This window comes from Pelodiscus sinensis, chromosome 12 (assembly GCF_049634645.1).
Source record: "Pelodiscus sinensis isolate JC-2024 chromosome 12, ASM4963464v1, whole genome shotgun sequence".
Lineage (NCBI taxonomy): Eukaryota > Metazoa > Chordata > Testudines > Trionychidae > Pelodiscus > Pelodiscus sinensis.
The window spans coordinates 49207005-49221499 of record NC_134722.1 but is presented as its reverse complement, the minus strand read 5'-3'; the positions used below and the strand labels follow the sequence as shown (position 1 = coordinate 49221499).

The window sequence follows — 14495 nt, the reverse complement described above, 5'->3', positions numbered from 1 at the left end:
TGCATCTCTCGTGGAGTTTGGAGGAGATGAACCACTGCTAAGTCTGCTCCCCACTTCCTCCTCTCTTTCGGAGGCCATTTTCAGACGTTCCTACTCAGGCAAAACTCCCATTAGATTCACTCAGAGAGTTGCCTATGGGCTGAAATGTGATTCTAGTATTCTCTCTTGTTCGTATCCTCTCCCCTCCCTTTTACTTTTCGAAAATAGCAATTGCCTTTTACTGCAGCCCTACGAGAGTTTGTCTTATCTGTCAGCTTCTCTGGCCCCTGTCAGTGCCCCGAGGATGAGCTCACTCCCATATTTACATGTTTCAGTTTTTGTTATTCAATTTTCTCCCTCTTGTAGAAGTCACGTAATGGTTTTGTGCTTTTCTTTAGCAGATGCTACGAGTTATATTCTCTTCCAGCACGGCATCCCAGAGGACTTCCCCTTTAAGAGGAAAGATGATATTATTATTGTCTAGGGTCTATGGTTCAATGAAGTTGCATTGAGCAGTTCTCTAAAGCCAGGGGTAATTTAACAAGTGCCGATAGATTTTCCATCTCGGGGGCTTTGCTCTCCTCCTGAGTTACTCTTAGCAGCAGTGTTTTTCACGCACTGCTTCTCGTTAGAAGGCAGTAGAACTAGCAGCAGTGGTGTGACCAAAAGGGATGGCCAAAATGTTCGGGCCTACATTGCTGATGTTGGGTCCTGGGCCCAGATCCTCAGAGGCATTTTGGTTCCTCACTTTCGTGGAAATGAATGAAAGCAGTGGAGCCAAGAGGACGTGAGACCCTAGCTGAGCATATGGAGAGGGAAAGGGTTCACAGTCACTTCTGGGACCCCTGGACTGCACACGTTCTTTGGCTCTTCTGCCTTCAGAGTTCGTGTGAGGGAAGCTGTCTGATGAGAACTATTCATCAGAAGCACATTTCAGGCAGGGGCATAATTTGAGTGACTATCTTCAAGGATCTGGATGGAGGGGTCATTGGGATATAATGATCATTCTAGCTGGAAGGCGAGTCCTCTGTTATGACACACACACACCTCTTTCCTTCACAGGGAGAGTCTCATAGTGCAGAAAATGCCTCTTGTTTTTCAGAATAGAGGAAAGAGGAAAAACCCTTTGACATCTCCTCCTCCTCTCTGTCCCAACACATTGCCACTGGCTCACAATGCATCAGTATCTTCCCCCTTATTTCCTAGCTCTGGTGTAATGCAAGGATGCTAACGTCAGCCACACTGTGTGTGCGTTGGCTCTCTGTGAGGTGCAGCATGACTCTTTATAGCCTGAAATACTCCAGTTCCCATAGCAGCTGGGAGCAGTTTCGTGCATAGGGTATGTCTGCACTGTAGTCAGGGTAGTATTCATGGGCACGCTGGAGCAAGCCTTGATCAAAACAGCTCAGTAAAAATGGCAGTTTAGCCATGGTACCATGTGCTAGCTGTCTGGTTACGTACCGGGACCCTGGGTGGGATTGTACTCGAGTACTCAGCCCGTGCTGCTGCAGTGACACTGCTCTTTTAGCCAGCTCAGTCAGCGCTAGTCGTGATACACCTATGTAATGCGGCAGTCTTGTCCCTGATTGCCAGCTCCTCGCCCTGCCTGGTTCTGGAGTGGTTGCTCAGAGAGGATGGATGGGGTAGCTCTGGGAATTTCAAACCAACATCCCCCTCCCCCTGGTGCAGGCATTTTCATAGCATGCTCATGTTTAAGCCTAATTTTATTTTCCAGGTTTAGCCCTGGAGGACGTAAATCCCTCATTGAACCCAAACCAGCACACGAGCAGGAAACTCAGCAGGAGCCTCTGGCAGCCTCCAGACAAACTGGCAACAACATGGCAGTGAGGTTTGTATAGTCGGATTCTGACAGGGGGCCCATTCCACCACAGCGGTCCATCTGTGAGCTGTCTGCTACGTTTCCATGAGAGGGCCAGGGCCTGCCCAGAGGAGCTGGCTGTGGCAGAGGGCCTTTCCCTGCAACCCTGTGGTATTGGTGCTCTTCCCAACTTGACCTCCCACTCATGTGGGCTTCAGGAGATAAACAGCTGTTGGCTATTTGGCAAAACTGCAAAGCTCTGATGACCTGTTACTTTTTTCTCTGCATGTTTAACCAGAAACTCCCGAGAGAGACAGACCAGTGGGACAAGTGTAGCAGAGACCCCATGCAACGAGCTGCTGGGCAGAAGTGGTTCCTCAGAAATAAAGGTAGCTGTTCCTCTAGCCCCTGTTGCTGAGATCCCATGAAGTCCAAGTCATCATTCGCCTGCTTGACCTGCTCACTCCAACAGAATCTTCTAGTCTCTTTAAACCTTCCCCCCCTTTCCCTGTCACTCTACAGGGACCACTCTCACGAGCACCTTCTTTGTCAGGAGGTCTCTTTGCGCCTGTCATTGGGGGCGGTAGAAGAGGTTCCCCTCGCATTTCGGGGAAAGGGGTTTTATTCCCAATACTTCCTGATTCCGAAGTCCAAAGGGGGCCTTCACCCCATCTTAGACCTTAGGCGGCTCAATGCCTTCATAAGGAAGTCAAGGTTCAGGATGATGACACTAGCCTTCATCATTCCCTGCCTCGATCTAGGGGACTGGTACGCCCCCCTCAATTTGAAGGATGCGTACTTTCACATTTCAGTTGTCCCACACCACAGGAAGTTCCTGCGTTTCCTGGTGGGTGGGGACCACTACCAGTTTGCAGTGCTGCCAGTTGGCCTTTCCACCATCTCCAGGGTATTCACCAAACGCATGACAGTTGTAGCCACCTTCCTGAGAAAGAGGGGGCTTCACATTTTCCCCTACCTGGATGACTGGCTCATCAGAGGTCACTCCAGGAGCCAGGTGCAGGGAAACCTTTTCCCAGTTGGGGCTTATGTTGAACGAAGTGAAGTCAACCCTTGTCACTACTCAAATAATAAAGTTTGTGAAATGCTGTGACGAGGCGAGTGTCTCTACCAAGCTCTAGGTTTGTGGCCATAACGGACATTATTCGATGTCTCCAGGCCACTCCTATGACAATGGCGAGGCGTTGTCTAAGACTCTTGGGCCACATGGCAGCATGCACTTACGTGGTGCAATACGCCAGACTGCACCTCCAACCCTTGCAGGCCTTGCTGGCAAGGGTCTACAGGCAGGCACATAACCACATCGATTTCGTGGTGACCGACGCACCGGAGATCCTGTGCATGCCAGACTGGTTGCTGAGGGAGAGTGAGGTGTGCTGCAGGGTCCCCTTTGCCCAGCCCCCTCCTTTGATGCACTTGGTGACGGAGACCTCCGATACCGGCTGAGGAGCCCACCTAGCAGACCTACAGACACAAGGAATGTGGTCCTGGGCGGAGAGCTTGTTGCACGTCGATGTCAGGGAACTGTGAGCAGTACGTTTGGTGTGGCAAACATTCCTGCTTCAATTGAGGGGCAACAATGTTTCTGTCTTGACGGACAACACGACAGCAACGTCTTATATCAACCGACAGGGTGGTGCTCGAACCTCTCCCCTCTGTCAGGAGGCCATAGCCCTCTGGGACCTTTGCATTGCGCAGGCGACTTGTCTGCAGGCTACCTACCTCCCAGGGGTGCGCAACACCCTGGCAGACCGCCTCAGCAGGGCATTCTCAGCCCACAAATGGTCTCTCAAGGAGGAGGCGGTACATCTTCTTTTCCACAGGCCAACAAGAAATGCACCCAGTTCTGCCATACCGAGGGCAGGGCCCATGATCGATGAGGGATGCCTTGGCAATTCAGTGGCCTGTACACCTTCTCCCCCCTTCTCCTCGTCCACAAGTTTCTCCTGAGGTCTGAAGGCAGTGATCCGGTTGGCACCGCCTGGCCACGCCAGTAATGGTATCGGCGGAGAGCCCTATTGCCCTCCTGCTGGGAGCTAGACCAGGGTTATCTGTGCCACCCAAACCTGCAGTCCCTCCACCTCCCAGCTTGGAAGAGCTGTGGTTGCTCCTCTGTTCGGACCCGGTGAGATGAGCGCTCACAGAGAGAAGAAAGCCTTCCTTCCGCCTGTCAGGCCAAATGGAGGAGGTTTTCAATTTGGGTCAATCAGAAAGGGGGGAACCCTTTTGGGCACCCACCCCAATGATCTTAGACTACCTCCTCATCCTGGGGCAACAGGGGTTGTCCACCACTGCAGCTTTTCACCAGGGAAAAGGGGGAGGCTCTGTCTTCACTCATGCAAGTGCTTTCTGAAGGGTCTGGATAGGCTCTACCCCAGGCTAGGCAGCCTGTTCCCCAGTGGGACCTGAATCTAGTCCTTCAGGACCCATACAGCCCCATTCAAACCAATAGCTACGTGTTCCCTCTCCCATCTCTCATGGAAAGTGGCCTTTCTCGTGCCTATCGCGTCGGCTAGGAGGGTCTCCGAGTCGCCAGTCTTTCTTTGAGCCACCATATACAGTGTTGTCTAAGGACAAGGTGACATTGTGTCCACACCCCGCCTTTCTCCCTAAAGTGGTGTCCCTCTTCCGTTTGTTCCAAGAGATTTGCCTCCGGTCTTCTATCCTAAGCCGCACGCAAATGAGAGAGAGCAGGTGCCTCGCACCTCAGGAGTCAGGAAGGCTCTCGTCTTGTATTTGGAGAGGGCAAAGCAGTTTCATAGGTTGACCCAGCTCTTTGTCTCTATAGCAGAGAGGATGAAGGGCTCAGTGCTGTCCTCATGGATCACGGCATGCAATAAGACATGTTATAGAAGTCTATGATTCTATGATTATGATCTGAGGGGAAAGCTGGCCCCACCTCTCATGGCCAATTCCACCAGGGCCCAGACCTCCTCCATGGCATTCCTAGTGCAGGTGCCGATCCTAGACATCTGTAGAGCAGCTACATGGTCATTGATCTACCCTTTAACTAACCGTTATGTGATGACGCAGGAGGCTAGACAGGACACAGCAGTTGGCAGAGCAGTGCTACAGTCTATTTGTCCTTAGGGTCCGACCCCATCTCCGGTATGACTTGGGAATCACCCAAATGGAATGGACAGGAGCAATCACTCAAAGAAGAAAGAAGGGTTTTCTCACCTCTAATACCATTAGCTCCCAGACATTTACCTTTCCCAACCTCTAATATCATTAGCTCCCAGACATTTACCTTCCCCCCCCCCCATTCCCCTTCTGTTCTGAAATGTGATTTGTCCTTTTCATATGTGTTCACTTTTTTTTAATTGTATCCTTTATGGTTGTGACTATTTTCTTCCACTATTTGATCTGAGGAAGTGGGTCTGGCCCACGAAAGCTCATCACCTAATAAACCATCTTGTTAGTCTTTAAAGTGCTACATAGTCCTGTTTTTTGTTTCAGCTAACCCAGACTAACACAGCTACATTTCTATCATTACCTTGTAACGGTTGTTCTTCGAGATGTGTTGCTTATGCCCATTCCAATCCCACCCACCTCCCCTTCGTCGGAACGTCAGGCAAGAAGGAACTGAGAGGGTGGAGGACCAGCAGGGGTAGATACATGCCGATATGCCAGCGCCACTCCAGGGGGCTCCCTGGGAGGCCCAGTGGGTACTGCTAAAGGTAAAAAGCTTCCAGAATTCATGCACGCAGCACACACACACCTAAGTAGAATAGGTCCAACACATTATCAATAAACTACAGCCTATACTGGAACAGGATACTAAACTCCAAGAGGCTCTGGGAGACAGACCCATAGTCTCCTATAGACAACCACCTAACCTCAAGATGATTCTTACCAACAACCACAGGACATACCACACTAATACCAACCCTGGTACCTTCCCTTGCAACAAACCCCGCTGCCAGCTTTGTCCACATATTCACTCTGCTGATACCATTATTGGGCCTAACCAAGTGAGTTATAAGATCAAGAACACATATTCCTGCGCATCCAGAAATATAGTCTATGCTATCGTGTGCCGAAAGTGTCCGTCTGCTATGTACATTGGACAAACATCTCAGACACTTCGCCAAAGGATCAATGCTCACAAAACAGATATTAGACAGGATCACAAAGAAAAAACAGTTTCTTGCCATTTCAACCAGAAAGGACACTGTCTCACCTCTAATACCATTAGCTCACAGACATTTACTCCCCCCCCACCCCCCCGCCGCATCCCTCTTCTGTTCTGAAATGTGATTTGTCCTTTTCATATGTGTTCTTTTTTTTAATTGTATCCTTTGGTATATATGGTTGTGACTATTTTCTTCCACTGTTTGATCTGAGGAAGTGGGTCTGGCCCACGAAAGCTCATCATCTAATAAACCATCTTGTTAGTCTTTAAAGTGCTACATTGTCCTGCATTTTGTTACACCTAAGTAGAATGAGCATAAGCAACACATCTCAAAGAACAACAGTTATGAGGTTAGTCACCGTTTTTTGTCAGTGCTACTTTCTACTGAATTGCTTAATCCATGGGGGATGATGACATGGAGAGCCAATGGGTACATGTGTGAAATGATGGCGAGAGGGACACAAAGTCTGTCATTTGCTAAATTCTTATGCATGGCTTTGAAGAGTCTCCACAGCTCTTTGACATTAGCTGCTTTAGACATTGATGTTAATGTTTGTTGGAAATGCCCCTATGTTCAGTATCCCATTAAAAAGAAGGGTGTTAATGGAACATTATGCTGATGGGAAGGTGATATTTCTTAATGGATAGAGCACAGGACTGAGGAAACCTTGGCTCTGTTCCCAGCTGTTCCACTAATCTGCTGAGTAACCTTGGGCAAGTCAGTTTCTCTCTTGTGCCTCAGTTTCCCCACCTGTAAAATGGGGGTAGTACTACCGAATTCCTTCATTTCGAGGCTGACTGGTGAAAAGCACTGGCAAAGAGCTGGGTATTATCATTAGGACATTGTGAAGCTCACCGAATTCAAGAGGTGGCGAAGTTAAGTTTGCAGGATGTTTTAGTTAAGGGTCACCTAGGAGCTCAGTGATAAGAATTTAACTATCATAACAGAGTATTCACTCTGGAAATTTTCTCCTGTCTGGGCAAAATGGGGGCTCAGCAATCCTAGGTACATCATGAGCCGCTGTTTTCCAATACAGACCTGTAGTGTATTCAGCAATACTTGCTTCATTACATATATTAGTGGCTAAGTGGACACTTTTTGCTTAATTTGTCCACCTGTTGTGTGCACACACGTTTCTGGATGTGGGTCTGGGCCTTTGCCTTTTGCTGAGGTTTTCCTACGTATGTGCCAGAGTACATGAAGCAGGCATGCTACGTTCAGAGACCAGCGCAGCCAGGAGCAAAATGGCTGCCGTGTTCCGTGTGAAAAGGAAGGGGTGTGCTCAAGGTTGGGAAGGCAATTTACTTGCCTTTAGTGGCTCCCAGAATACTACACCCAGATCAGACGTCTGATTTGTCTGGCGTTTCCCAAGTGTCAGTTCGCTCAGAGCTCCTCGTTCCCAAACTCGGACAGGGAAACACCAAGGTATCCCAGCGCACTGGTGCTGAAGAATTGCCAACTTTCTCGTTTCGACCACAGAATTATAAAATCAACAGACTGGAATGTACCAGTGGTGCTCCCGTTTCAGTGTCCCGCGCAGTGCAGTGTAACCAAGTCATTGGTTGAAATGTCAGTTTGTACTGACTTCACCCGTTCTTTTCGCCCTGCCCACATCCAAGTAGGCAGTTCTCTGGCTGAGTTGCTGTGCCCCTGGAAGAGCCCTGGGGAGAGCCACTTCCCTCACTTGTGCTGTTTCTTTCCTAGATGCTAATGGTGGGTGCTGACAAGGCGGAAGGCATTTCTCTGAGTCAGAGCCCAGCGGAGCTCAAGGAATCACTCAGGTTTTTGGAGTCGGAAGATCGTCTTGCTGCAGGGGTGGAAGAAGTAAGCCGGAGAATCACTGGCTGTAAGACTGCGTCTCACGGCCTTGTCTCTTGCTTCACTTCAAAGGGTCATTCATAGGCACTACAGCAGCCCCCCAAACTGCCCTATAGCCCATGCTGTAAGATGCTGCCATCACTGCAGCATGTGTTAACGACTGCTTAGTCTCATGGATGGTAAAGCCTAGGTACCTGTTAGAACCATTCTTTTGAAGAGCAGCAGCACCCTGTAAAGCCCAGTGTTTGGTCAGTTACAACAAACCAACTGACCTATTTGCACAGTTTACTGAGACTGTTTGATCAGTTAATTGAGGCAGAGGCTTAGCTGCTGTTGGCTTCAATGGAGGTGTGAAAACTGAATCCAGCTGATGTTCTGCCCCATACATTGCAAGGGCAGAAGGAGCCATTGTGATATCTGGCGCAACCTCCTGCAGAACACAAGCCTAGACTTTTCCCCAGTAATTCTTGCATCAGGCACAGATGTTGTGGTTGAGCTAGATGCTAGAGCATGTTTTAAAAAGCCACTCAGCCTTGACTTGAGACTCTAAGTGCTGGTGGATCTGCCTTGTCCCTATGTAAGTCATTTCCATAGTTAATTGTCCCTCACTGAGAAAAATGTGCATCTTTTTTCTAACTTAAATGTAATGAACTTCATCTTCCAGCTACTGATTCCTGAGGTCTGTCTCAGTTTCACTGAGTCCGTTCTGGGGAAAAACTCCCCTTGACTTCAATGAACCTTTTTGACTGACTTCAGTAAAAGTTTTGCTGGATAGAGTCTGAAGACTTCAGTCTGCATCCATTCGTTGAGTAACTGTTTAATAGTAACTGTTCTGGCCGTGTCTATTGCTTTAGGGCTGTGATAGAGAATAGCACAACAGAGCAGAGGAACAAAACAGAGTGTGAGCAGTAAGCTGAGCTGACTCACTGTGTCTTGCATGGGGTTTCGGGTGACTCTTACTGTGTCTGAAGGCCCTTCGTGGAAGAGGAACCTCACCTGAGAGGAGCTCCTCAGCCACAGATCTCCCAGACCCCACTACTGCAGCCTTAGTGACCATGGAGACGATATGTCTCCTATGCCCCTTCAGGTTAGATCAGGGAGCTGGAGATCAGAAACATTCCACTGGGCCTGCCCCACTGGCAGATCCAGTCTCATCTGTGCCTTGCTCCAAGCAGCTGCTATGCAGAGTAGAACACCAGGGCATTTCGAAGGGTGAAGCTCTTTGCTGTGTTTAACTGTGTCATTTCTGCCTTGCTCTGCCCTCTCGCCCCTTCTACCAGGTGTTTGACATCTTGCCCCTCTATGGAATGCTGCAACCCAGCGAGAGCCAGCAGGTGTCATTCACCTTTTATGGCCATGCTGACATCACTGCCTGGGTCAAAGCACTGTGTGAAGTGGAGGGAGGTCCTACCTATGAGATCATGCTGAGAGGAGAGGCTTCGCTCATCAGCTATGCCTTTGACGTAAAGGAGATTGACTACGGACTGCAGGTACAGCACACCTTTCCCAGGAGAGCCTGAGTTTCATTCAGCCCGCTGGATGTCCCATCATCCCATGCTGTTGTGTATCCCTTTGTAGACCTGATGGGGTTCCCCTGTCTTTGGATACCATTACATGGCCCTCACAGGTCCTCCCTCGCTGTCAGCAGAACCTGCTCTGCATAATATACACCTGTCTTCTAACAGCCTCTTTCTGGTGGGCAGCACAACTGCTCAGAGTTTGTCCGTCACAAAGCCCTTCATCGCTCTGGTATCTCCTGTTCTTGAGCTTAGCAGAAGGGAAGCAAGGGAAATATAGTTGCTGTTGCATGTGAGGAAAATGATTCTCCCAATTAACTTCAGCCGCGCTGTGAAAGTCGGTCAGTCCTGTGCATGGTATCCCTCTTCTGGTGAAGCATTAAGCACTTGAGTGTGCTCTGTGTGGTAGGGGATTTTAATGAACCTGCTCATTAATGAAGGGAAAATAAACCCTTGAGGGATCTGTGCTAGTTTCAGATTCACCCTGGCTGTGGGTGAAAACATGTCAGCCCCAGCTACGGGGAAATCTGAGACAATCTGTTATTTAGAGACCAGCCCCCTGGCCACATGGAGAAAGAGATAGAGGGGGAGGAGTTGGAGAGTCTGTAGGAGAGCCCTTAGTGTTCAGTGACATTTGGTTTGATCAGTGCCTCTGCTAGGGATGTGTAAGATGAACCAGTGAACTGGTGGGGGCTGGAGCCGTGCCCCCACCCCTCCTCCCACTGTGGGCAGGGGCTGCTCCAGTCCCTCAGGGCTCACTACAGACAGGGGCTGCTCCAGTCCCTCAGGGCCCACTACAGAGGGGCTGCTTCAGCCTCTCTGTGGCGGACCTGGATGCATCACAGGGGCGCTGCTCCAACCCAGCCATGCTGGAGTGGCTCCCTGCCTTTCATCAGTTAATTGGTTAAGCATCATGTTTAACCAGTTCATCAATGAAATGGGAGTTTACATCCCAAGCCTCTACCCCTGCAAACTCCTCAAAGCAAATTAAAGGCAATTGGGCAGTTCATCCATATTTTAAAGCACCACCAATGAATTCAGCTCCTTTCCTTAGCCACTCATTGCATTTTCTGTGTTGCCTTTTCACCATTAGTAGTGTATTTAACTAGAACGCAGTAGTTTTAGACCAAATAGTGTGAGACTCAGACATCAGAATCAAAACTCAAAGAACTGCTGTTTCACATAAATCAACTAAAAAGGACCAGATAGATGATTATCAAGTCTGTTTAGACGTTAATGCACTTTCTGTCTCCCTTTTCCTACCACGATAGCTTCCCAAATACCTGGGCATAGGAACATTTTCCAATGTTCATCCCTCCTCCAGCCTCACCCAAGCAGAGTTGGGCAGAGTATAGGGTTTGCAATGTTTACAAAATGCACTTTCCCTGAGGATGAATAATATGTTCATACATTATTAAAATAACAACAACTAACATCACATGCACTGAATTATGGTATCACTGGAACAGATCAAATTTGCCCCAGTCTGTCTCCTTTGACTTCATGGGAGTTACACGGGGAGTCCAAAATACAGGACTGCCTTCCAAAAGACATTGTGTGAAGTGCTGTAGCTGTGTTGATCCCAAGGTATGAGAGAGCAAGGTGGGCGTGTCAATCTTTTTTTGGATTAACTGGTGGTGGTGGAAGGGACAAGCTCTTGACAGAAGCTGGTCCAATAAGAGATACCACCTCACCTGTCTTATCTTTCTGAAAGGGGGCACATTTAGAAAATGGCAGCAAGGACTAGGAAATATTCAGGCTTCCTGGAGCTGAGGAGGATTACCCTGGTCTTTCTGGTTCACAGCTTCTCCTATTTCTGAGATAGGAGTTGCCAGGCTGGATTCAACGCCAGGGCCCACCCAGCCCAATGACCTGTCTCTAATATTGGCTTTGAGGCCTGCAAGGGAAGTGCAGGACTCTGCAGCAAGTAGTCCTGGGTCGCGCTTCCCCCAGGAAAACCCCCTGTCGGTCAGAGGCTGGTTTATGCCCTGAAGCCAGGAGGATTTACATCCCCTCCCAAACCCCTCCTGATTGCTGCATTAACCCTTTCTCTCCCAAATCTGCTGAGATCATGATGCCAGTGTTGTGGGGATGGGCTCCATAGCCTACTTGTGCTCTGTGGGGAGACCTGGTTCCTTTGGGCTGGATTTGGATTTCCTGCCTCTTGCTTTCATTGAATGTCCCTTTATGTGCGGATCTAAAACACCTTGGTATTGGCACTTCTGTGCCTCCATTTCCCCTCAGCTGTTTGACCAGATCATCAAAGCTGAAATCACGCTGCGCAATGCCGGGAAGGTTGGCTTTGAGTACGTGGTTCTGGATGCGAGCCAGGCCTCCACAGACAACCCTCTGCCAGGAGTGCCACTGATCCTACCTGCCACTGTGAGTACCTGGGACAGATGGGCGGAGCCAGTGTCAGAGCACAGAGAAATATACTCCTTCCCCCACCCAATCCCAGGCGCCAGCGTATCCTCTCCCTCCTTCAACGCGAGCCTGGCTGGTGGGTCTCTTTCACATGCTTGCAGCAGCCCTTCATGGGCACATTCAGTTTAGGAGCAGTCCTTGCAGTGTTTATGGGCTCAGAGTGACTCAGGAAAGCCCAGCGTGTCTCTTGTGCTCAGTTTCTCTTTCTCTCACACTCCTGCTTTCTCAGCAGACCTGTGAGTCATCTCCATTTGGCCCAAACCTGCATGCCTCTGCACTCGCTTGTGTGCTCTGCTTTGACTGGTTTTGCCTGAGGGGCCCAAAGTAACTCCGCCTGAGGTCTTGATGGACCTTGTGCTATGAGATAGATGGGACTGGCAGGCCTGCCCCTGCTCCAATGACTCTGCAATGGCCTCCAACCAGAGAGGTGGTCTCTGTGCTCTGGGCAGCAGGATGTTCAGGGGTGTAGCCTTTTCCTGTCCTGAGCAGACTAGACCCCATTGCACTAATATCCATTGGCAACCAATGCCATTATCAGCCCTTCCAGAATCAGGCGAGAGGAGGCCAGGAAGAGTTGGATCCTGCTCGCCTGCCCACAAAGCGGGACCCAGTCCATGCCATTGACCTGACTGCTCAGTCCCACTTGCAGGAAGTCCTGATAAAGTGCTTGCCTCTGAGGCCTAGAGACGTCAGATCCCATTGAATTGGTTAACCGATGAATTGGAGCCTCAGGAAGAGAAGGGGCAGAGCCAGCCAGCGATCCTATAGGGCCTGCTGCCTGCAGCGCGGCACCCAGGGCACATCCAGTCCTTTCTTAGTAATGGTCTGGCAGGATAGGCCTCGCGGCGAATCCCAACAGGGGAGTGGAAGCTACTTGGATCCAGTGAGAAGATCTTCATTCATTTTGTTTGCTTCACTTCCGTGCCGCTCAGCCCCATCTCAGGTCTCGGCAGCACCCCCATGTGCTCAGTGAGTCTTTCTGCCCAGTACACGTCCTGTCTGTCTCCCGCCTGCTGCAGGGCTACATTGAGTCAGAAAAAGAGCAGGTGCTGAAGGTCTATTACCTGCCTGGAGTGCCTGAGGTCTTCCAGCAGACCTTCCAGATACAGGTAGCCCATCTGGAGCCAGAGAGCATCACCTTGAAAGGCGAGGGAGCCTTCCCCAGGATTTGCCTGGATCTGCCCAGAAACATGAACGGTATGAACACCCTGCCCAGTCCCCCTCTTCCTTCCAGGGCCAGACTCCCCCTGAGGGCTCTCTTCCTGGCCTTGCGTCCATATGGCACCATCCCAGCTTCCTCCACAGAACACTGTCTTTTGGCTCAGGAGATTGGTAACAAAACCACTGCTCTTAGTGTGTGGAGTATTGGCCATGGCAGCCAGTTGGGGGGAGGGTGTGGGCTCTGAGCACTGAGAGAGCTGGGGATACAAGAGAGGCCCAGAAAGGGTCCCGATGGGCAAGAAGTTATGAGGTGGGGGGGAGGGGAATAAGACACTGGCCTCGAGGAGGAAAATGAACGGGCCAGTGGAGGGATTCGGAGAGGGAGACGCATGCTCTGCATGTGTGAAGGGAGGTCCTTTTCATGTCCGAACTTGGGATGTGTGCAAGGAGAGAGAAGGAGACTTGGGATAGTCACGGCAGAAGAAGACCCCAGGCTGTGGAGAAGGCTGCAGAGGGAAGGAGACGTTTGATAGATGCTGAAGAGGAAAGGCCAAAGGGATTTACGAATAACCTGGATGATGTTGGGAGAGGGGGCCAGGACATTGCACTTGCTTGCCTCAGGGACAGGAAAGACAGTGGAGCAAGGGAATGAGCATGCAAGGAAAGGAAAGGGATTGGTCTGGGTCATACTTAGCTTGAGCTGGAGGCAGGACAGTGAGGTTGAGAGGCAGTGACGGTTCTGCAAACACATGGTATCAGAAGGGCAGATCTGGGGGGAATCCGCATGGGGAGAAGCCGTGGGGGCAGATGGATAAGGGGAGGGGGACAGAGCAGATGGGGGAAGAGCTCTTGCCAGTTATATCTGTTTTGATTGTGAAGGAGCCAGCAAGAGCCTGGATTGGAAGGGAGGAAGATGGAAGCGGGGGAGATGTTTTGAGAAGGAAGTCCGAGGTAGAGCAGAGATCAGAAGGGCTGGACTTCATTGAGGGAGAGCAGACCTGATGGCCGAGCTGCAGGAAGAGAGCGCTAATCTGTAGGGAAGGAAGTTCCTGCATTTTCCTCTCTGGGTCTGAGAGGTGGCAAGCCACGGCACGGTTCAGTGAGGGTTCCTGGGTGTCACGGGGTGGAAAGTGGCTATAATCTGTGCTTATTTGCTGACCACCCATTGGCTCCTCTTCCAGGAAATGAAAGGTATGAGAATATCTTCAAGGAGGCAAAACAAAAAATGGAGGCTGAAACGCAGCAAGATGATGCACTTGGCCACCCAGATACAATGGCTGCAGAGCCAGCCCTGGACCTTTCTGCCACCACGGTAAGAAAGGCTGCTGTTTCCTTGAAGAGCAGGCCAGCTTCCTGCTGCCCTGGCCACCCCTCTCTGCAGCCACCCTTGTTCTGGCCTGTCCTGGCTCTTAATGCCGCCATCCTCATGGGGTGACTGACATTATATCCCCTTTTTGCCACTGGAGCTGCATCCTTGGTAGGCTATCCACCACTAGCAGCCTGCCATGGGGAGCGAACTTGCAGTTGTAGCTACCCCAGTTGTGTAACCCACACACCTGCTAGGTGGGGTTTACTGTCCTGCCTAGTGACACTCAGACCACTTACAGTGAGAGTAAATGAGTT

The 14495-nt window shown here is 50.3% G+C and overlaps 1 protein-coding gene across 4 annotated transcripts in view; it reads left to right on the top strand.

Annotated features, from left to right (window-relative positions):
* The window catches only part of HYDIN (HYDIN axonemal central pair apparatus protein), a 389718-nt gene that overhangs the window by 250529 nt on the left and 124694 nt on the right, over positions 1–14495 (top strand). For all 4 annotated transcript variants that reach the window (XM_075940644.1, XM_075940645.1, XM_075940646.1 and 1 more), the window contains 7 exons: positions 1715–1828; positions 2097–2187; positions 7657–7776; positions 9051–9260; positions 11532–11669; positions 12731–12908; positions 14054–14184. In XM_075940644.1, the coding sequence (XP_075796759.1) occupies positions 1715–1828; positions 2097–2187; positions 7657–7776; positions 9051–9260; positions 11532–11669; positions 12731–12908; positions 14054–14184 (982 nt within the window). The remainder of the gene's footprint in view (positions 1–1714; positions 1829–2096; positions 2188–7656; positions 7777–9050; positions 9261–11531; positions 11670–12730; positions 12909–14053; positions 14185–14495) is intronic.